This window comes from Salminus brasiliensis, chromosome 2, assembly GCF_030463535.1.
Source record: "Salminus brasiliensis chromosome 2, fSalBra1.hap2, whole genome shotgun sequence".
Lineage (NCBI taxonomy): Eukaryota > Metazoa > Chordata > Actinopteri > Characiformes > Bryconidae > Salminus > Salminus brasiliensis.
The window spans coordinates 36,371,314-36,392,379 of record NC_132879.1 but is presented as its reverse complement, the minus strand read 5'-3'; the positions used below and the strand labels follow the sequence as shown (position 1 = coordinate 36,392,379).

General features: G+C 41.0%; 2 protein-coding genes across 2 annotated transcripts; both read right to left on the bottom strand.

Annotated features, from left to right (window-relative positions):
- Positions 1-2,212: 2,212 nt before the first annotated feature.
- LOC140550035 (cation channel sperm-associated protein 1-like) lies at positions 2,213-5,689 on the bottom strand. Its single transcript, XM_072673833.1, has 10 exons — positions 5,624-5,689; positions 5,211-5,324; positions 4,873-5,032; positions 4,470-4,705; positions 4,284-4,347; positions 3,920-3,980; positions 3,791-3,836; positions 3,273-3,360; positions 2,975-3,089; positions 2,213-2,643 (listed from the first exon to the last, which is right to left on the bottom strand). The coding sequence occupies exons 1-10, from the start codon at positions 5,664-5,666 to the stop codon at positions 2,614-2,616; spliced, it is 957 nt and encodes a 318-aa protein (XP_072529934.1). The 5' UTR covers positions 5,667-5,689; the 3' UTR covers positions 2,213-2,613.
- Positions 5,690-11,239: 5,550 nt separating this feature from the next.
- On the bottom strand, positions 11,240-20,135 carry cep83 (centrosomal protein 83). Its single transcript, XM_072673832.1, has 16 exons — positions 20,089-20,135; positions 19,012-19,727; positions 18,731-18,881; positions 18,074-18,166; positions 16,953-17,084; positions 16,533-16,784; positions 15,566-15,697; positions 15,319-15,433; positions 13,877-14,021; positions 13,587-13,736; positions 13,262-13,337; positions 12,944-13,101; positions 12,376-12,505; positions 12,101-12,204; positions 11,800-11,968; positions 11,240-11,701 (listed from the first exon to the last, which is right to left on the bottom strand). The coding sequence occupies exons 2-16, from the start codon at positions 19,215-19,217 to the stop codon at positions 11,537-11,539; spliced, it is 2,178 nt and encodes a 725-aa protein (XP_072529933.1). The 5' UTR covers positions 19,218-19,727; positions 20,089-20,135; the 3' UTR covers positions 11,240-11,536.
- Between the last annotated feature and the right edge of the window lie 931 nt (positions 20,136-21,066).

The following is a 21,066-nucleotide window of genomic DNA, read 5'->3' as shown; positions in this document are numbered from 1 at the left end:
TGTGTAAACAGCATATTTGTGAGCAGTTTAATTTTACATTGATTTGAAGATGGCAGGATGTATGTTTTTGTCCAAAGTTAAATGAGCATGTGAGAATTAAAATTTTTTGCTCCTGGACTCCCTCTACAGTTGGGAAGTGTAATTCACACTTTGATCCACCACTAAAGGACATGCTCTACAAATGCTACAATTAGCTAAAAACCTAAAGTCAAAGACGCATGTGAACTGAGAGTAGAGTAATATTACAGGATTTTACACAAATATGACCTGGGGTACTTAACGCTACATGGTCCTTTGAAGCATTTTGAAAGCCTGCAGAAGCCATGATATAGACAAACCCGGGATTAATAGACAGGCTCACATCAGTCTTTACCAACTGAAAGGTCTGTGAACTTGTAAACAGAAAAAAAACACATCTTTGCTTTGAATGTAGTCTTGTTGGACGATATACTATAGATACACAAACGGGCACAATATTTTCACTATGGGCGCATTAGAAACCATCGACAAAGTCGAGGGGGTAACGCTGGTAAACACTGAAGTACATTTTCTTCTTGTCACCTTTATAATTTCTGGATCTACTTATTACTATTTCAAAGAATACAGCATGTACAGAGAAGCAGAGGAAGGTCACTTTATTTCATGGTGAAGTGCGCCATGTACAGTGGCATGCAAAAGTTTCTGTTACTGTGCATCACAACTTTACAGAGATCCGGTTCCAAGCCCCAAGTGAGCAAGCCAATGGCAACAGTGGCAAGGAAAAACTCCCTAAGAACAGGAGGAAGAAACCTTGAGAGGAACCAAGACTCAAAAGGGGAACCCATCCTCCTCTGGTCGACACCGGATAACCACTGAAAAGTTATGTAAGATTCCTGGACCATCTTACATGCACTGCTCTTTTGAGGTCATCAGTATGATCTTATGATTTGATTAGTCCATTGCAGGGTCACGGTGGCAATAGGGCAAGAAAAGAATCCCAGGCATCCCAGTACAAAGCCAGTTCCACCAGCTTCCACTAGGGGATGCTCAGAGCTTCTGCCAGATAAAAGAGCTTCTCATTTGATTGTTGAGAGTGAGCACAGCTGCTCAACAGAGAAAACTCATTTTGCCGCTTGTATTTACAAGCTGGTTCATTTGGCCATTACCCAGGGTTCCTGACCAAGGTGTTCCTTCCAGCACTCGACATATTCAGAGTTCAGAGCTTCACCTCCTTACTGAGCACTGTTGGGAGAGTGTCCCTCTTTTCCCTTCTGAACTGTCGAGTGTTCTCCAGAACTTCTTTAAGGAACTACCCTGAAGTAATTGTCCATGGTCTCTCTAAACTCCATACATGCCCTAGATTTCACTTCTGCCCCTGCCAAAGCTGCAGCTTTTTTGCTTGTTGGAAACTGTCAGTGGAATCAGGAGTACCCTGAGTGAGCCAAGCTCAGAAAGCCTCCTTCTTCCGCATGACGGCATCCTTTACCGCCAGTGTCAACCAACGGGTTCTCTGGTTGCCGCCATAACAGCCACCAACAAGCTTTTAGCCACAGCTATGTACAGCTGCTTCCATGACAGAAGTCTTGAACAGGGTCCATTTGGACTCCATGTCCCAACCTCTTCCAGAACATCTATGGAGTTCTCTTGGAGATGGAAGTTGAGATCAGTTTGGACAGAGTTCACTGCCAGCCTTTCACAGAAGTCCCTTACTTCTTGTTTGGGCCTACCTGGGCCGTCTGGCAGGTTTTCCCATCGCCCTGATCCAACTCCCCACCAGAAGTGATCAGTTAACAGGCCAGAACCTCTCTTTACCCAGGTGTCCGAAACATGGCCTTAGGTCAAATGACAAGACCCCAAATTGTCCATTGACCTTTGGCCCAAGGTGCTCTGCCCCAAGTACATTTCTAAGCAACCTTGTGTTCAAACATGGGGTTTGTTATGGTCAAACTGTGACAAGCACAGAAGTCCAATAACATCCCACCACTCAAGTTAAGATCAGGCAGGCTGTTCCCCTCTGATCACTCCTCCCCTGGTTTCCCAGTAGTTGCCTACATGAGCATTGAAGTCACCCAGCAGAAGAATGGAGGCAGTGAATGGAAATCTGTGCAGAATTCCACCCACTTTATCCAAACAGGGCCGAATACTCCAAACTGCTGTGGAGCAGAACATACATACAACATTCAGAGCTTTCCTCTCTGCAACAGGAAGTCACACTGAGGCGACCCTCTCATCTACTGGGATAAACTCCAACTATGCAGCTGCCAGCTGGGGACTTGTGTGTATCCCCACACTTGACTGCCACCTCTCATCCTGGGCAACTCTTAGACCATCTACTTTTAAGATGGTTGGTTCCAGGGTCACCAAGGTCTATGAGACCAAGGGCCTCTCTGAACTTGCCCTTTGCCTGATGGGAATTTGCACAGCACCACAAAGGTGGACCTTGCGTGTGTTGGGTCCACGCAGTCCTCCTGCATTATCTGTTCTGGGCTGAGCCCGACCAGAGTATGTAGGGTGCCCGTCTACCTGATGCTTGCCTGCAGACATTACCTCCCAAAAGAGTCCAAACCTTTACATGCCACTAAATAAAGTGTTTGCACTTTTCCACATCATCAACAGCTGGGTGTAGATCAGATCTCAACTGCTGTCAGTCTCTACTTCCTCTCCCTTAAAGAAAAAAAAAGAAAAACCTCAGTAACTCCTTTATAAGGATAAATACAGTTTTTAATGGACTGCCTTACGTATATTTACACATCTCAATATTTTAACAGGAATATTACTGTGTTGAATTCTATTTGTTTACAGTGTTTTTTACTATTATAAGGTTGAAACATATTTCTATTCTAAATGTTAATGTTGTTCGCACAATATTCACAATCAAAAGGAACTTTACTCTCTTATTTTCTGCTCATTTCATTGGTTTATGATTGAACCGTGATTGAAGATCCATTTTTGTCATATTGTAATTGCAATGGCATGAATATGAAAAGCCCATTACCTTAAAGCTGCATTCCACCAGTTTCTCCATTAAAAAAGCTTCTGACCCGATTGAGAACTGGGTCTGCTCCATGTTGGTCAATACGCTCAGGTAGTTCATCATGAGCTCCGTCTTCCTATAAACACAACAAACAGCAGTCCTTCAGAGAAAAGCAGTGTGAGCTTGAGGCAGTGTAAGTTAATGATCATCCACTATAGTTGGGTCTTTTACTTCTTAGAAGAATATGATGTCATATCCTGATCCTATTACTACGCTTGAGGCAACAACATATGAGTATTTCTGAAACAGTGTCTCTCACCTCTTGCTGTATTTCTTATCAATAAAAGATTGTCTGAGAGCCTCCTGGTACGACTCCTCTTCTGACTGAGGCTCACTCAGCTCCAGTTCTGTTGAAGTGACAGAGATCCATAAATCACAGAACTAATACAGAACATTAAGGAACAAGCTAATTTAAACCTTTTTTAATTTAAGAACTTGAGACCAAGACGGAGACAAGCATGATTGCTGTGTTGTGAGCTCCCTCTAGGCTTAGTATGTGTAATGTATGTATAGTGTAAGTTAATGTCTAGATATTCTGTATTTTTAACAGAAACCTCCAGGGCGGATCATCCATGGATTTAACTTGTTGAATTTACTTGATAACAAGATGTTCTGATTACTCCTTCTATTGAACAGAGGGTGTTTAATCCACTCTCTTGTGCCATTTCAGGAGAAAACATGAATAACAAGGTGAAAAATCAATCAAAAAGTGGTAGTCATTGTTTTACCAGCCAGCCCTTCTGTCAGGTAAACGAATGCTGTCTTACACATACTTACCGATCTTCTTGATGTACTCATCTTCATCTACTTGAGTATGCTGGACCTGAAATCAGAGAACAGTTAGAATACTGAACCTTTACACATCTAGGACTTTTTCTACATTGCAGGAGTCTGAATTCTGTGTACCTGCCGATTCGTGGTGTTGATTGTGAGTCCTAAGTTGTCCACTAATACTGCAAGGATGATGCTTGAAGAACAGGAAAAAAGAAGTGAATAAAGAAACATTAACATGGACTGAGTAGAGATAATCAACACCATCTGACTGGTGATGTAAGAGGTTTTGCTGCTCATTGAGGGTCTAAAGTCCAACAGTATGGTGGGATGACCGGCTAAATGCTTTGAAGATAACACCACAAATCCCACTGCCTTGACTTTTAACTATTATAAATAAGAGCCAGATGACAAAATGCCTTCATAGACATCATTATGTACTGTAATGGTCACAGAATAGGGAACTGGGAACACTGGGAGGTTATTCCAGGTAACTTACTTGAGGAGAATTAGATTCTCCACTAAGATGTACAGCACGAGGAAGACCATGATGTGAGAAGCTCCTGTTGCATGTAGAAAACAGAGGACAAAGAAATATTTGTTTAAAATTCCAGCTGGACAGAAAATTGACAGCAGTTATCTTCTCATGTGACTTGTTGACTACTAGTAAGACATGAGCCCTTACCCTTGGAATTGCTGGTGCTGAAGACCAGGGACCAGTCATCTAGTGTCAGCACCTGGAACAAGGTGGTGATGGTGCTCATCATGCTTCCAAACCTCTCCGGGTCAGACTCACTGTACAGCACCCGGAGAAAAATGGCAAACATGGATATAATCATGAGCATGATGAATGCTGTGGAGCCGATGGACCGGAGAGACTTCACAGCAGTTGTCAGGATCACATGCAGCGTATGGAAGGAGCTAGAAGAAGAGAGAGAGTCCTCGAGTTAATATATGGGAGGAGCTGAACACCCCTTTTGGTACATTTACCAAAGCTTTACCAGTTAGTGATTCAAAGTAAAAGCCACAGATATGGACACCCGTAACTGCCTGATTGACCACATTAACAAAGCTGTCATTTTTCTTACTCGATGGCTTTCAGCAAACGGAAAGCCCTGATTGCACGCGCTCCTTTCATGACCTTCAGCATGCGGAAGACGCTGGAAGTCTGCTTGCTGCCAAAGAGTCCTGAGGACTGTAGCAGTGGCAGTGTAAAGTCCACCACGCTCATCACAACAATGATGAAGTCTAAAAGGAAAATTGGAACAGAGAACAAATCAAGACTCTGAAGAAGTTCTAACATGCTATCATATAAAAACTCGCTCCTGAGATTTGAAAATCATCTGTACATGAATTTCAGGATGCAGAACCTGGCTGCCATTTTAGAACCATGTTGACTATTCTCATAAGAAACAGATCAGCTCACCCATGTCATTCCAGGGGTTCAGGAAGTACTTGTGCCCCAAAACCACCAGCTTCAGCAAGAACTCCATGAGGTAGATGCCCAGGAAACAGGCATCCACAGCTGAGAACACCCAACCTATTACATCCGTACAAAACAATATGTAGAAATAAGCCCTTTAACAATCTAGATGTACAGTGTGTATGATAACATTGCTGTGGGTGTGTTTATTTTTTTACACTATACTGAACTACTGAATACCAGCATATGTCTAGAGAGCTTCCATATTACACACATCCATAAGTGTGTGTATGTGTGTGTGTGTGTGTGTGTTCATATCCACTACTGGTGTGCGCTCATAATTATAAGGTTACCAGTGCTGGGATTAAGATTTTGCACAAAAAAAAGTGACAGAGTGAACATGTGTTTGACCGCACCTGCTCTCACACTGACAGTGGGGAAGGCCTGGATGATCAGCATCACGGTATCCAGCAGAACCACCAACAGGATGAAGCCACTGAAAAAAGGATTCTGGGTGAAGGCCACGATGAGGCTGTAGATCTCCTCGATCTTCGTCCACCAATCCTTTACTGCATGACCATCAACCTCAGAGTCCTCAAACACACTGCACTGATCCTCTACAAAGAGAAAGAAAAAGAAACAGACAGAGAACGAGTGTGTTCAGTAGTGTTCAGCATGTGTGTGTGTTAGACGGAGAGTATAGGTGTGTATGTGTGTGTAGTGAATATCTGAGTGGATGTAAAAGCTCTAGCAGAGTTACCTTCTTCTACAGGGCTCTCATGTTCTACAGTGCAGTGGTTCTGTTGTCTCGACCCACAGCACTTGTGAAGGATGTAGAAGATCAGGATGCTCAGAATGATGATCATGGTCATCTACAAACACAGAGAGTGTCTTTAAGGGTGTGGTCTGTAATGAGTGTGTTGACTGTTCTTCTGAATGTTCAGATCTTCTACTAAAACATGTTATTCTAATCAATTATATTGTGTAAAATGTCTGAAGAAGTCCCTCACCCCCACGTAGAACAGGGCTCTCAGTGGCATCATAGGAAGTCCATGAACATGCAGCTCAAACAGGGCAGTATGTTCACAGGATGTGCTCCTGTCAACTCCCCTGCAAACACACACACACACACACAAATCAGAAGTACACAGATATTGAAAATCGTGCATAGCTCTTTCTCACCACTTGGGGGCACACTCCAGTCCAATCTTATACCTGTGATGTTCAAATAAAGTACACAGTGGGGCGAGGGGGCGGAGCTTGGTAGGTAAAGTTAACTCAGATAGCTCTAGTGACCAAACTGCATAACTCCTGTTTCTCTTCAGACTTCGATTAAAAGGCAGCTTCGTTTTCTACAACGTCATTTTCTTCTCCTAGGTGACGTTTTAGTTCTAGTCTCTCTGTTTTACTGGATTCCATCTTTTTACAGAGCTTGTTTGTTTTTGCTGCACTTTAAGCATCTAAAAGCAGTTGAGTTCTCCTTCACTCTTGCTTCATCACTGTTCAAGTACAAGTGCAGAGCATGGTTCTCCTGCACATGCTTCAAGATCACCGAGCCATCAGGCAATCAGCCCTCTTAACACAGTCAGTTCTCAGTGAGATGCAGAGCTGAGTTCAGCACGTGTAGTGAGGAGAGGCCACCATAACTGAGCCAGATTCACACCTCAGATTTCTCTATGGACTTCAGGAGACATGTACTTCAGGAGAATCTCCTCCACTGAGTAAAGCTCACTGAGATGAAGACGTGCTAATTGGAATGAGTCTCTCTAGGTGCTATAAAAGCTCCACAGGGAGAAGGACATGACTCTGAGCTGTTTCTGGATTTAAAGGTGTCGGGCTTCTTCTACATTGAAAGAGAAATCAAACCTAACTACAATCAAAATCAAGAGGACGTACTTGTTGGAGACCTCAATGAGGAAGAAGTAGTCTGGATCCAGCAGACCCTGAGGAGTTAGATCCCCACATGGAGAGTTTCTCTGACACACCCATCTGTACACACACACACACACATATTTCATTATTGTGGAATAACAGACGAGGGAGCTGTTGATGTAACTCCACTCAAAGTCAAACAGTCAAAAGTTTTCTCCTTTTCTCGTTCTCTCTCTCTCTCTCTCTCTCTCTCTCTCTCTCACACACACTGACAATTATTTTTTTAACAAAATTAGCAGTGGGAGCTCTCACCTGACCCAGCTGAAGGAGTCACGCATCACAATGAAGCCCTCTTTGGTCATGTTAACAGAGTCTGGAATGTTCTGTAACGTCCAAATAAGAGTCTCCTCGAGGCTTGCACTGACACACCCACACACACACACACACATACACACACACACACACACACACACACACACACACACACACACACACAGGGCAGTAGTTAATATTGATCATAGCAGTTAGACAGACTGTTGTAGTTGGTAAGTCAGTGGTGTGGAATCTGAACTGTCACATTCAGTCTATCTGATGTAGAAACCTGTCATTGAAGCTGTTGTAGTGCTGGATCTCCTCCTCACTGTATTCACGGATGTTGTCTCTGGAATACGGACCCCCACCTACTACCTTAAAGGTGTAGCTGTGAGGAAACACACACACACACACACACACACACACACACACACACAGGAATACAGTTTGGGATAGAGGTTAAAGTGTGGTTTGTTTGATAAAAGGATAAAAAGGAAGGAGATTTACTTATTTTAATGGTTAAAAGTTTTGAGACTTTTACACCCAGATGATGCGTAAGAGCAGTAATATGAGAAATCTATGGAATAATGATTAGAATTCTTACCTGCCCAGGAACCTGACCAGTTCTCCAGAGACATTCTCCTTCACACCAAAGACTGGATAGAAGACTAGAGATGGAGAGAGAGAGAGTGAGAGAGAGAGAGTTAGGTAAACTTAGATAACTAGCACACTTTGTAGAGGAGGTGAGGGAAGTCTGCAGTACGAGTGGGGTCTTACGGTCTTTGTAGAAGAAGCAGGGCACGCCTGGCTCTGGTTTCGGGCAGTCGAAGTAGCGGCGGTTCAGGAGTTTGCTCTCCTGAAGTGTGGCGTTGAGGTCGAACACCAGCTGGCTGCCCAGCATACACTGAGAAACGCTCTGAAAGACAGAAGCAGTTCATGATCAACGCTGGTATTATTGATGGATGTTCTCATGATGCTTATTTTATGGTTCTGCATCCATTAACATTAAGAACATGATTATGAAGACTGATAGACACACACACACACAAACACTACAACTCTAATCTCCCAGTCAAACACAGTTTGAAGAGCTACTTGCTGTAACACACCTAGCAGTAACCAGTGCAGTTACATGTGTAGAATGTGTGTCGTACGTTTGTAGGAAATCTACTGAGCTCCATTTCATTTCTTTACATTTCATTGTATTTCATTTCAGTCTGATTGGTTGGTTTAGCAAAAACATAAGACAAGCCTAACAAACTGCAGTTCCTGTGTTGATGGATGCAGGATCTACTGAGAAGCTCCACTGTGGTTCAACAGAGAACTTGAGGAGTGTTTGGACCTGATACTTATTTTATTCCAGTCAAACCAACAACATTTTAACTTGAGGATAGTTTTAGCTTCTCTATCCAACTCTGCACCTACAAGAATCGGGTGTGTTGAAGTGAAGAACCCATTAAACTGTGCTGGACTCCAACCTTCCAGCACTAGGCTCGGGCTCCCCTGCACTAGTGTGTGTTCTGGGTTCTGGATTGTAAACATATGGGTGTAAAATCATGGTTTCAGTAGAAGGAGATACACACAGTGTTACTGTTAACACGCTGCTCCTCAGTGATGTCCGCCACGCCACGCCTATCCACTCCGCTGCACGCTGACCTCTGTGGAGCTTCAAGGCCACAGGAGACCACCAGGGCCACAGCAAACAACACAGCCAGTATTTTGACCATCATTGCTGTTGGAAAAAAAAGAATAAATATTTAAAATGTTTTTAATTTTTTTGAATGATCTTATTTTCCTCATCATCTAATAATATTTATAGGTGTCTAACTTCTGATATTTTAATGTACATTATTATATTACATAAAATGCACTAATTATTCATATGACACATGCTTTTATTCTGCAGATTTAGAGCATAGCCTTAGTTCCCCTGCTGAAAAACCCATCTTAAGACCAGCTTTTACTGGTTACTGGGTACTGATAGTCTAAACTGTCGCTTGATGGTCAAAGTGGTGAAAAAAAGCTGGTCATCCAGGTGAAAACATAGCCTATGCTGGTAAACTAGCTGGTTAGGCTGACTGACCAGTTTATCTGTTGACCAGCATGTTTTAATTAGAGTTGATGGTTTAGCTGGTTTATCGACTAGCTTGGTCAGGTTTATCATGCTGGTAAACCAGTTAAACCATCAAACTCAAACACACGTTACGCTGGTAAAGAGCTAAACTGCTCCAGTTTGAGCTGGTCAGGCTGTTTTTTCAGCAGAATTAGATTAGGTTTTTAGCTTCTTCAGCACCAGCTCTCATTTCAACAAAGCTAAAGCACTGATATTTCACTTCCTAACATTTGTAGAACCAGGATCCAGTGAGGAATTTTAGTCAGTCCTAACTGAAGCATGGCTAAATGGATGAAGTGGAAGTGTGAGGACTGTGGGAACTAGTTCAGTCTGTTATTCAGTAATAATAATAATAATAATAATAATAATAATAATATCAGCACACAGTCTTTAACCTCCACCATACATCCCCTACTATCTCTCTCCTACATGTAGATCTAACACTTACCTAATCCCGCTGATTCCACTCTCAGCTCATCTGATCAGTTTATGAACTAAACGTCTTCACTAACTGTGACGTAATCACATGTACGTTCTCATTCCATCCGGTTGAATTCCGTTGCTATGGAACAATAATCGACGTCATAATAAGACAGACAGAAAAATAGAGCACGTGCACGATTTACGAACAACACACGCTACTGGAGTAGAAAGTAAAGCCGTCGATTTAGGCATAGTTTCCCAACAGTAACCCATTTTCTGCCATAAAGTGGGACACCTGAACTTTATTTAGTGTATGAATAAACAAATAGAAGTCAGTAAAGCTTACCAAAGCTGTGATGATATGTGATCAAAACCACATGATATCCGAAATGCCCAAGAGTAGGGTAAAGAAAGCACACCAAAGGTGTCCAACAAAATGTCCCACATTGTACTAATTTATACATGTCAATTATAGGTTCTTCTTAAAAACCTATACTTGACATGTATGACTGGCTTGGTTCATCAATCTTGCATCTCTCTCAGTTTAACAGAAATCTGATTACATTTGGAGTGGCCACTTTTTGGTGATGACTTTTGGTGTTGCAGGCGTTGAGCTTGCAGGAAGCAGGTGCTTCTATTCTGCAGATTCAGAGCATAACCTTAGTTCCCCTGCTGAAGAATCCAGCTCAAGACCAAGAATTGGTCAAGAATTGGTTTCAGATGGTTCAAACTGGTCCTTAAGGTGAAAACTAGCTGGTTAATTAGAGTTATTTTAATTAGAGTTCATAGTTTGATTGCACATGGCATATAAAAACCACTTCAATAGATTGGTTAGTAAATCCACTTCCCTCAGCAAGGGCAACCTGGGGAATGCCTACATCAGTGTTGTGGGCTTAGAGCCGGCAGGCAACAGGGTTCCGGCCTGTCGGCTGAGGGTTCAAACAGCCGACACGCTGTCCAAACAAATCAGGACATGGTGGCCTCTCACCATTCACAGCTTGAATTAGGATAACATTTAACCCAAAACAGTGATTTGGCTTGAAGCCAAGAGTTTTGTTTTCATCACCTCACATTTTTCGGAAATGGCGTTCAGTAGCTATTACTATTATGAAATATAATATTAATAGCATGGAATTTCATATGTTGCATATGCCCTTTGACTTTCAAGATAGCTTGTACATGCCTTGTGATATTCCCTTAGTACTTTTATAGTCACTAGCATAATAGCCATGTTCTGCCAATACATAAAACTGGTTCAAAATCAAAATAGTTATGTTTTTTTTTATTATGAATTATCAACAGATTAATCAGAAAAATATTATTGTGAGTTCAGAATCTGTTTTACAAAAGAATACCATAATGTGAACACCCACCTTAAAAAGGAGTAAAGGGTGTTAAATGGACACTGAATTCATATATTCATATTAAAAGGTAAATTGGCTATGGAAGACTGCAACATAAAAAAAGCTACATATAAACAATGCAATCAATTTTATAAATATTTCTCAGAATTAATCATCGTTCCTCAAAAAACACAAAAACAGCACAGTATTAGGACCCTCATCTGATGGGTCTTTGGCACAGTATTTATGACTCTAGTTCTGTCCATTTAGAGGTCAGGCAGGCCATTCTGAGGTCCTAGAAGTCTTTCTCTCTCTTTCACTCTGTCCTGATCCAGGGGAGCAGTCAGCTCCTCCAACTGCTGCTGCTGAATACTCTCTAGCTCCTCCAGTCTTTTCCGCAACACTAACAGCTCCCTCTGGTGCTGTTCCTCCTGGCACAGGGACAAGGGTGGGAATTAGAAGTGAGAATAAAATATATAAAACAGAAATATATCTTTCTCATAATGATTCCTCTTGGTTTGCAATTCACCTGCAGGTTTAAGAAGCTGGACTCAGGCCCTGGGATGAACAAAGAGGAGGGTACAGGTGTAGAGGCCATCTGGTTGCCCAGCAACAGTCGACGGAATTCACTGTGTCTCCTCTGCAGCTCCTTTAGACGTTTGCTAAGCTGCGCTTGCTCTTCAGAGAATGAAGGATTTCTATTGTGGACAAATAGGTACACACACACACACACACACACACACACACACACACACAATATATATACACTTAAAAATGATTCAAACAGATCTTCCAGTAAATGAATTGCTTTTGCTTAGTGAAACATGTACGTCTTTGCCATGCGAGTCTCAATTTCCAGTTCTGCTATTTTGGCTTCCAGCAACTGAATCTTATCTAGCAGTTTCTTCTCTTTAGCTTCAGTCATGGTCTTTCTCTACAAAAAAACAAAACAAAACAGAAGAAGCAACAGAATGAATGAGAATAACAGGCAAAAAGGTCCTTGGGGATACTCAAAATAACCACATAATGTTCTACAGAAATTAACATCAATGATTATGTACACTCTCCTTCTGCACACCAAACCAATTATAAAGCAGAGCAGAACCTTTTTCTGAGCAAGTGAAGCCCTCTGCATGCGCTCTTTGGCTTGGCTGTATTTCTCCTGCAGTTCTGCCTCTCTTTCTTGGAGTTTATGCTTCTCCTCCAACCACTCCACCCGTCTCTCTTCCACCAGCCTTAACAGAGGAGAGAAATCATACTATACAAAGAGGTGCACTTCCCAAAATACCACCAGAACATTAGAAAAAGCAAAAAGAAAGAACTGATGTTTATACTACATTTATGTTTAGGAGTAGGTATAGGTCACTCAAAATGGACATACAAGGTGTTTGCATGTCATGCAGTGTACACTGAACATATAAACATATACATAACTTGAGTTAATAGAGTGCAGCATATGCAGTGTGGAATAAAACACATTTGTAGTGATATAGTGAGAGAGTGGTAGTGAGACATGCGTCTAGTGAAAGTATCATATTATTAGATGGCCTAATTAATGACAATAAGTAAAGGCTCTTTTAAAAGCACCCACTGTATATAGTTTAGAAACCTGCCATGCTCAAATTTACGTTTCAGGGCAAAATGTAGATTCCGGAACAGTAACTGTGGTGTACCTCTCGGCCTCCTGCTGGGTCCTTTCCATTTGTGTGCGAGAACTCCTTAGCTCCTCTCTTACTCTTTCCAGGCTCTCCCTCAGCCTACTATTTGCTTCCATCAGCTCGCTCTCGGAATGAGACAGGGTGTTTATCTGCAAATTCAGCTCTGCATTTTGCTGAGGCATAGGCAGAAATGTATCATCAGGACAAAGTCAGAAAGAAACATGGTTCATCATGAACAAATCCGTTAAGTCTGCTTTATTGACACCAGATGCAGATTCCTGTACCCCCAATTCAGCTTTGGCAAGCTGTTAAGTGCATGGGTCTCATACATACTCTTCTCAGCTCTGCAGTTTCTGTCTTGTGTCTCTCCAGTTCTTCTAGCTGCAGTCCCTGCTGCTGCATCTTAGCTCTGAGACATAGAAGACACACATGCATCACGTTAGCACATAATCAGTCCTTAAGAACTAGCTTTACAAACATCTAGTTATCCTGTTACTGTGTAGCTGGTCATAATTGAAGTCAGCATCCCAGTTGTATTGTAATACATTCATTTAGTCGAAGACACTGCTCAATTGGAGCACATTAAAATATAATATTTCCCACTTCTAATTAGATAACCAACAAATTCCTGCTCCAAACTCAAGTCTGAAGAGGTTACCTAATATTCTGCAGCTCTTTGCGAGCAGCCTTCTTTTCCAGCTGTGCAGCACGGACACGATCCTCCCACTCCTCTTTCAGAGTGTTTCCGGTAGCCTCCTGGAGAGCCCTCTGCTGCTCCAGCTCAGAAAGACGATTCTCCAGTTCCAGCCTGATACATACACATATGCCATCATGCAAACGTTCCACTTGAATAAAAGCACTCACTGGAGATCATAGGGCACAGACATGGCATAATCTGATAACTTGCTAAGTAAGACAGTCATTGGTGGGCTTAAGGAGAACACCTACTTTTCCTCCTGAACTGCAGTCATTTTCTGTATCTCTTCTTCTCTCGCTGCCTGCACCCTGCGGACCAGTTCTCGCTCTTTCTCCGACAGCAATTCTTTATTTCTGTCCACAGCTGCCTTCCAGACTTCAAGATCAGAGTGCAACCCTGGGACAGAGAGAAGTTAGGGTGGCTGAGCCTGAGAAATAGTAGCTGAGCATAATAAAAGTGATGAAAATGAGGAGAGATACTGTTTAGTGCTCTGCGATATGAGCTCAAATCAAAACAATTATTAATAAAAAAAAGTTTTTAAATGTTTTAACACAACTATGATAAATTAACGACCATTATAATGAACAATAGACAGAATTTTTCTTTTGTAAAAGCGGCTCAAGTTGCTCAGTTGGCTCGGTGTTTTGAGTTCTCTATGTTGCTTCCATGTCGCAGACTAAATGGGACAGAGTCACATGACTCCTCACTGTATGTGTTCATGTACTGTCTCCTTAAAACACATTACTGCATGTGTAAAGTGTTTACAGTAGGGCTGGGTGTTATGAACAAAAATGTGCATCACTGTATACTTGTTGGTTCCTAGTTTTTATATTTATTTAGATACTGGTACTTTATGTTTTTTTAATGGTTATTCTATTTTCAAGAGTACAAAGAATACAAAAAACAATCAGTAGTTTCATCATGAATGTATGAAATGTATGAAAAAAACTGAGTACAGTAAGTTTGCTTTGCCCCACAATATATGAAATACATATAGTAATAGATATATTCAAATATTAAAATGGCTGTGGGATCAGCCACAATTCCCTTAGCTCACCTAGTAGTGTGCAGTATGGGCAAAAAGTCATCACATTGTATTTAAAAGTGACTTTAAAAACTAATAAATGTACTTTTTTAAAAGAAACTTATTAGAAACAGTAAGCCTGTCTTTAAAATAAGCCACGATTCACCTATAATGTGTTTATCAAATAATTGTATTGTGCAAAACAGAACCAAACAGTACATACATAAACCTGTCATTACTGCAGTCTTTAAAACAAGAACTGAACTTTAGAAAGAAAACAGACGTGTTTTGACTGCAGTTTCTTAACATTCTTTGGCCATGTTCAGATAGCATTCCAGGTGTGTGGAAAAAACTTTTATATTTATTTTCTGATATTAAAATGAAGTGTGTGTGTATGCTAGCCTACTGTTGCTACCAAGACAGCGCTATACATTTTGTGTGTTATGTCAAAATTATGTAGCGCTAAATTCCGTTCTGCTCTTTATTGTTGCATAATGGTTTTACAGTATGTGGGACATGCGGACCGTGGGACTATTTTTTAAACTGTATGCCCAAATTAACATAATAAAAAAAAAGTGAACTAACCAACATTGGCAACACTACACCAATGAAAGGTTCTGAATATCGATTTGATTTATTTTCAGGCCCTCATACAGTCTTGATGTTTACCTTCCACTTGGGCTTGCAGTGTGTCTCGCTCCCTCTCCACCTCTCCTCTGGCTCTCACACACTCCAACTTCACATTAGCCAAGTCCAACTTATGTGTGTGCCTCATCCCTTCAACCTGTTGAATTTAAAATAAACATGTAATGCATTTAATTGAGTACAAGTAGGAAATATTAAAAGGTATACACTTGGTCAACTACTATGGAATTTACAATGAATGTGGTTCTTTGAGAAGAAAGGTTAAGCCCACCTGACTAGTAAGGGCATTAAGCTCCCTCTCAGCCTTGTGCAGTTTGCTGGTGAGCAGGGTATTCTGCTCCTGGGTTGAACGCAGCTCTTTCTCAACTCGTTCCAACTGCATGCGAACAGACTGCTTCTCCGACTGTATTATAATCGTGTACAGTAATCAGTGTCATCATCGCCAACTAATTACATTTGCAATGACTGCCAGTATCAAATTGATAGCAGTGTCAAGTCAAGTCAAATTTATTTGTATAGCGCTTTTTACAACTGTTGTCGTCACAAAGCAGCTTTACATAATTATTACTTAATAAAGAACAGAGACAGAGAAGAAAGAAGAAATAACATGAAGTGCTATGCATATAAATAACACTCTATGCATCAATCAAACTGAAATAAGCAAAACTAGAGAAACAGAGAAAAAACATTTATACAAGTGACATAAACCAAAATATGATGTTACCTGCACACTTTCAGAAAATAGGCAATTACTTGTCATATTAACCTCCTTTTTATTTCATTATTTTAAATCAGACATCAATTAATATTCATAATAAAATTACTTGCCATTCGGAATCTACATTCCTAATACTACGTCTCGTTTTTATCAGGCCCTGTGTATGTGTTTGTGGACATTTTTGAAAACGTAGGTTTTTATCTCTGGCTCCAGTAGTTTTTGAAAATGTTTTCATCTATATGAGAATGCAAAAAAAGCCCAAAATGCTCCATGTGAATGCTAGCCCAGCAGGGGATGTCAAATTCATCAAAAAAGCAGTGTAATGCCAAAAACTGAAAGAGTAAGCTCAGTTGTTTTGTCGGGAAGCCAACACGCAAAGTAAAGCTATGTTTTTAAAAATATTCAGATACATATGGACAGGGCATCATTTCAGAATCATCTCCATCATTCTAGCCATATCTAAAATATAAACATTTTCATGTTCCAACTGCAGTAATCTTTAACTGACGTCTCCTCTCACCTCCAGGGCCTTGACCGCAGCCTGGGATTCAGCGATCTGGCGGATCTGGATTCGCTGCACGTTTTCAGCCTGTGCTCCTGAGCTGTCCCTCTCTGCACGGAGCTCGGACACCTCTGCCTCCAGCCCACGGACTCTCTGATGCAGCTGTGCCTTTTCCCTCAGCAGGGCTTCCACACGCTTCCCATCCCGCGCAGGGTCACTGCTCTGCAGCTGCGCGCTCAGCTCCTCCTTATCCCTCTCCAAACGAGCCAACTGAACATGGTAAAGCAAACACAGAGATGTGTTAAGACAGCCCCAAGATTCCTTATGGCATAAACACAATAGAATAAACAAGTAAATGGAAAGAACAGGGGAGTGATGAACACATTGCACTCTACATAATCTGCACCACACACACATGCAAACATGTAGAGGACATACATCAGCACTGTGACGCATCATTCTCTCTTCCAAGATGCGCTCATGCTCCTCTCGCTGGTGATCAAACTCTGACTTGAGGAAGGTGAGGTCGTAACGCAGTTTGTTGTATTGAGATCTGTACTTCTCTGCTTCCTGCGACAAAAAGAAAGAAACAAAATAAGTCAAACGGAGAAATAACTGATGCTTGTTAAAAGAAAACCAAATAAAAAAACAACGCAATTCACCAACTGTTTTAAAACCAATATGAAATCATTTTCTTACTTTTTTACTTTTATGGAAGTTATCATAGTAGGGAAAACTGCACCAGGGATGTTTATGAAGGAAAATGTAAAGGACATTAAGGTATTTATCTCCTTTTTTCTGGCAAAAGGTGGTTTTGGTGTTAGGTGAAGCTGCATTTATTTTCAGAGTGGAGTTCAGAATTAGATGGTCCCTTGATTTTTATTTTCCTCTATTAATTTTTCTTTTTTTTGCTGTTGTTCACTACATTTGTAGCTTTTCTGTGTTGCGTTTAGTCTTCAGGTTTGAAACACAATGGTAGTTTTAATCATTTTATTTCTTAGTGAAAAGCTTGGTGCTCATGTCAAGTTAATCTTTCATGCCTCCCTGAAAATGAAAACTGCTCATTTGTAAACAGCACTATTGGTGTAGTGTTTCCCATACTAGGACGACGTTGGTTGAATCGAATCTTTTGCCATCTAGACCATACATACACATATATTTGGAATGAAAATAAAAATGAATTAGCACTAAAATCTAAGCAATAATTTGAATACACTGATAAAACTTTATAGTAAAAGACAAAATATTGCAAAGCCCACTGTGTGCTGATACCCTTGCTGCTTTATCCATGAGTATATTTTATGTAAATATAGTTCATACAGACAAAATATATACATATTTGAAGTGAAAAAAGGAAGCATTCAATATTTTAAGTATATTTGGAACAAGTCTAAAAAAAAAAAATAGACAGGTCTATTTTTTTAAGGAGGGTATTGCTAGACATGTTTATTGTTTCGGTAAAGTTCCAAACCCCCTTCTTTCTGAAGAAAAGGAACACTACAAAGAACTACATTATGATATAAAGTTGCTTCAGTGTGACCCCACTAAAGTTCTCTTACCTCCTCTAGCTTACTGAAGCGCTCTCTGATGGGACCCTCCATCTCCTGCTGAACCTGGGCTTTCAGCAGCTCCAATCGTTGAGGGGTCATCGCCTACAAGGCACATAATTAAAATATCCCCATTAGTCTTTTCGTTTAGAGCAGGTATTCTGGTCATATTAGCTTCAGTTATGTGTTCTGATAGCATGGAAAGCAATGAGGTACAAAAACACATTATAATTATTATTTTTATTATTATTATTATTATTACTACTACTACTACCCCAATCATGCTCCCAGTGTCATGCACCAGGAACACAGTCCCTAGATTCTGTCCTTTGCAAGATTTTATGATATTTGATTCATAGTAAAGTTTCTATGTCGCATGGAAGCCTACAGGAGGTCATTTTACACCATATCTCCCTTTAGAATGAAGGTGTCTAACCCACAGAGATTTGTGTTTTCCCATTTCTAATCCCCCAAAACAAGGTAGGAATGTTAAATGAGGCTGAACACTGGAGTGGTGCCGCCTTGCAGGACCGTCCGATATCCCTGCCTTGCGCTGAGTGTTACTGTACTCCAAACGCAGAATTTCAACCCTGTTGAAAACGTCTGCAATATCCACACTAAGTCCAGTCATATGCACAACAAAAAACAACAAAAATAATAGTTCTGTACCTGCAGTTTGAGCTCTTCTAGATCGCGAGTCTTGTCCAACAGCTCTCCTCTCAGCTCTGCCAGTAGCAGCTGCAGTTTCTCCTGACCAGCCTGCTTGTCACTCAGCATCCTTTTCAGTTCAGACTGCACTCGGGTGTAGTCGTCCTGCAGTCTACATACACACACACTCATTCCCCTCTGAAAGCTTTTTAAGTACTTTTAAAACTACATAAACACCCAAAAAAAGTACCACGCCTGGATTCCCTCCCTCAAATAGATACTGACATCGTAGTGTATAGTACCTCGTGTGCTCTGCCTTCAGGGTCTGGTAGTTGGTTTTGTGTTTCTCGCAGCGCATCCTCTCATCGATGAGCATCTTCTGCAGCTCCATGTCCGAGCTGCTCAGTCCCACAGGCCCCCCAAGCAGGGCTGGCACTCGCCCACTCCCACCAGCTTCCAGATTCAGGAGCACAGCAGAGGAGGACTGGCCTAGTGCAGGAGCACTCATCTTCTTTGCGATTAAGGTGCTGTACTTTCCTCACAACCAAAGGGGACCTACTTGTGAGCTTGCCACAGGAGAGAATGTCCAATCAAGCCAGTCTAGCCCTCTTTAACCTCTTCAGACGAGAGTGAAATATGCAAAGGACTGGTGCATATGTTGACAGAAAGCCCTTGTCATGCAGAACGGCGCCGCTATTAGAAGCAGAGCAGAGAAGAATGAAGCTCCTAATCAAGGCAGGTCGAGCACACCAGCCCTGTTACCAAGGCAGTAGGAGTCCCAAATGTCCCTCAAGTGATTGCCCCCTCAGCCACTCGGCTCGCATAGTCACTCTCAAGTGATTTCCTTTCATTTTCTGTTGTGGAAACGTAACGTCAGCCAAGCAGCAACGGGCAAACGGCAAACAAGGAGGGTCCGCATGTTGTATGGGCAGCTGAACCAGTCGATGCAGAGGCAGCCAGGACATGCCAAGTAGTTCTAGGGGTTTATTGGTGTTTATGGTGGCATCTCGGGAGTCCGCTAAAGAGCAGGATTTAACACATGTAGATTAAGGAAGGAAAAGCAACGAGCTTTACGTTCAAATTAAGAAGATAACCCAGAATGCCTCCCTGAACACAGACCAAGAGAGCTCCTCAACCCGTGTTCAAATGTGGCGCCTTTAGCCCGACCTTTGTTTAGTCAACAAGTTCAAGCCACTAGCGCTAGCCATCATTAGTCAGTCAGGCAAGTCAACACTGTAGCTAACGCCTTTTTCAGTGGCCGGTGGGCAATAAACAAAGAAGACGTAAACTACAGCATGGAGTTTCTCAGCTAATGAAGCGGCTCCTCTTGTTACAGCTGAACTTCAGCAATATAATCTGATCAATTTTACCTACATTACCTGAAGTAAGTTAAGCCTAGCAACAAGACAGTAGCGTCCCCGGCTCACACTCTCAATATGGCCGCCAAAACCGAGCGATACGCTTCAAAATAAAAGTCCCTAAACACCTTTTTTTCCGTTGTTTAGATTTTTTGTTTTTTTGCATGTTGTTAAATATTTAAAATATATAAGATTTAAAAGAAAAAATAAATAAATTATATATATATATATATATATGTATATATATATATATATATATATATATATATATATATATATATATATATATATATATATAGTGTGTCACTAATTTGACACCAGAGGGCGGCATCGTACAGACAATGACGTTTGCTTTCGCGTAATAATAATAATCCAAAGCAGATAATAATAATAATAATAATAATAATAATAATAATAATAATAATAATAATAATTACTATTATTGTTGTTGGTGGTGTTATAATTATTGTTGTTGATGTTGTTATTATTGTTATTATCATTATTATTATTATTATCTGCTTTGACAGATGGTGCGTTTAGGAAGACAAGTTGTCTCCTATGATTAAATCCTACTAAGTATCTCCATTAGCATCAGAAGAAGCTGATAATATTTTTTATGAAATGATCGCTTTATTGCTTCATACCATTAAATGAACAAATGAGTGAATGAATAAATGAATTAGGTATAGTTAAACCCCTCAACACTCCAAGGCTTGTTACACACTAAGGGTGTATTATTTAGTAACTACAGGGACTTCTGTACAAACTGGTGAGGCTATTCTCTGGTTATATAAGTTTGTAATTACACTTTTGTCCCACCGGCAGGCCATAGACTTTTAAGGGGTTAAATACTTACTCTGCCCTGCAGTGGAAATTGCAGACTTTGCCTACTGAAGTTTCCCGTCAGGTCAAATATGGATATTGTTGAGTTTCCAGACTGAGACTTTTAATACTACAATACAAATAAAATTGTAGATCTTGGCAAAAGTCTCTTGTCTT

Coding starts and splice junctions, on each gene's coding strand:
- LOC140550035 (XM_072673833.1), bottom strand. CDS start 5,666: ATGCTGATCATCCAGGCCTTCCCCACTGTCAGTGTGAGAGCAG. Junction 3,981..4,283: donor GAGAATCTAATTCTCCTCAA/GTAAGTTACCTG, acceptor CTGTTCTTCAAG/CATCATCCTTGCAGTATTAG. Junction 3,361..3,790: donor TGAGTACATCAAGAAGATCG/GTAAGTATGTGT, acceptor TCACTTCAACAG/AACTGGAGCTGAGTGAGCCT.
- cep83 (XM_072673832.1), bottom strand. CDS start 19,217: ATGAGTGCTCCTGCACTAGGCCAGTCCTCCTCTGCTGTGCTCCTGAAT. Junction 17,085..18,073: donor GCTTCAGTAAGCTAGAGGAG/GTAAGAGAACTT, acceptor TTTTTGTCGCAG/GAAGCAGAGAAGTACAGATC. Junction 15,698..16,532: donor CTGCGGTCAAGGCCCTGGAG/GTGAGAGGAGAC, acceptor ATTATAATACAG/TCGGAGAAGCAGTCTGTTCG.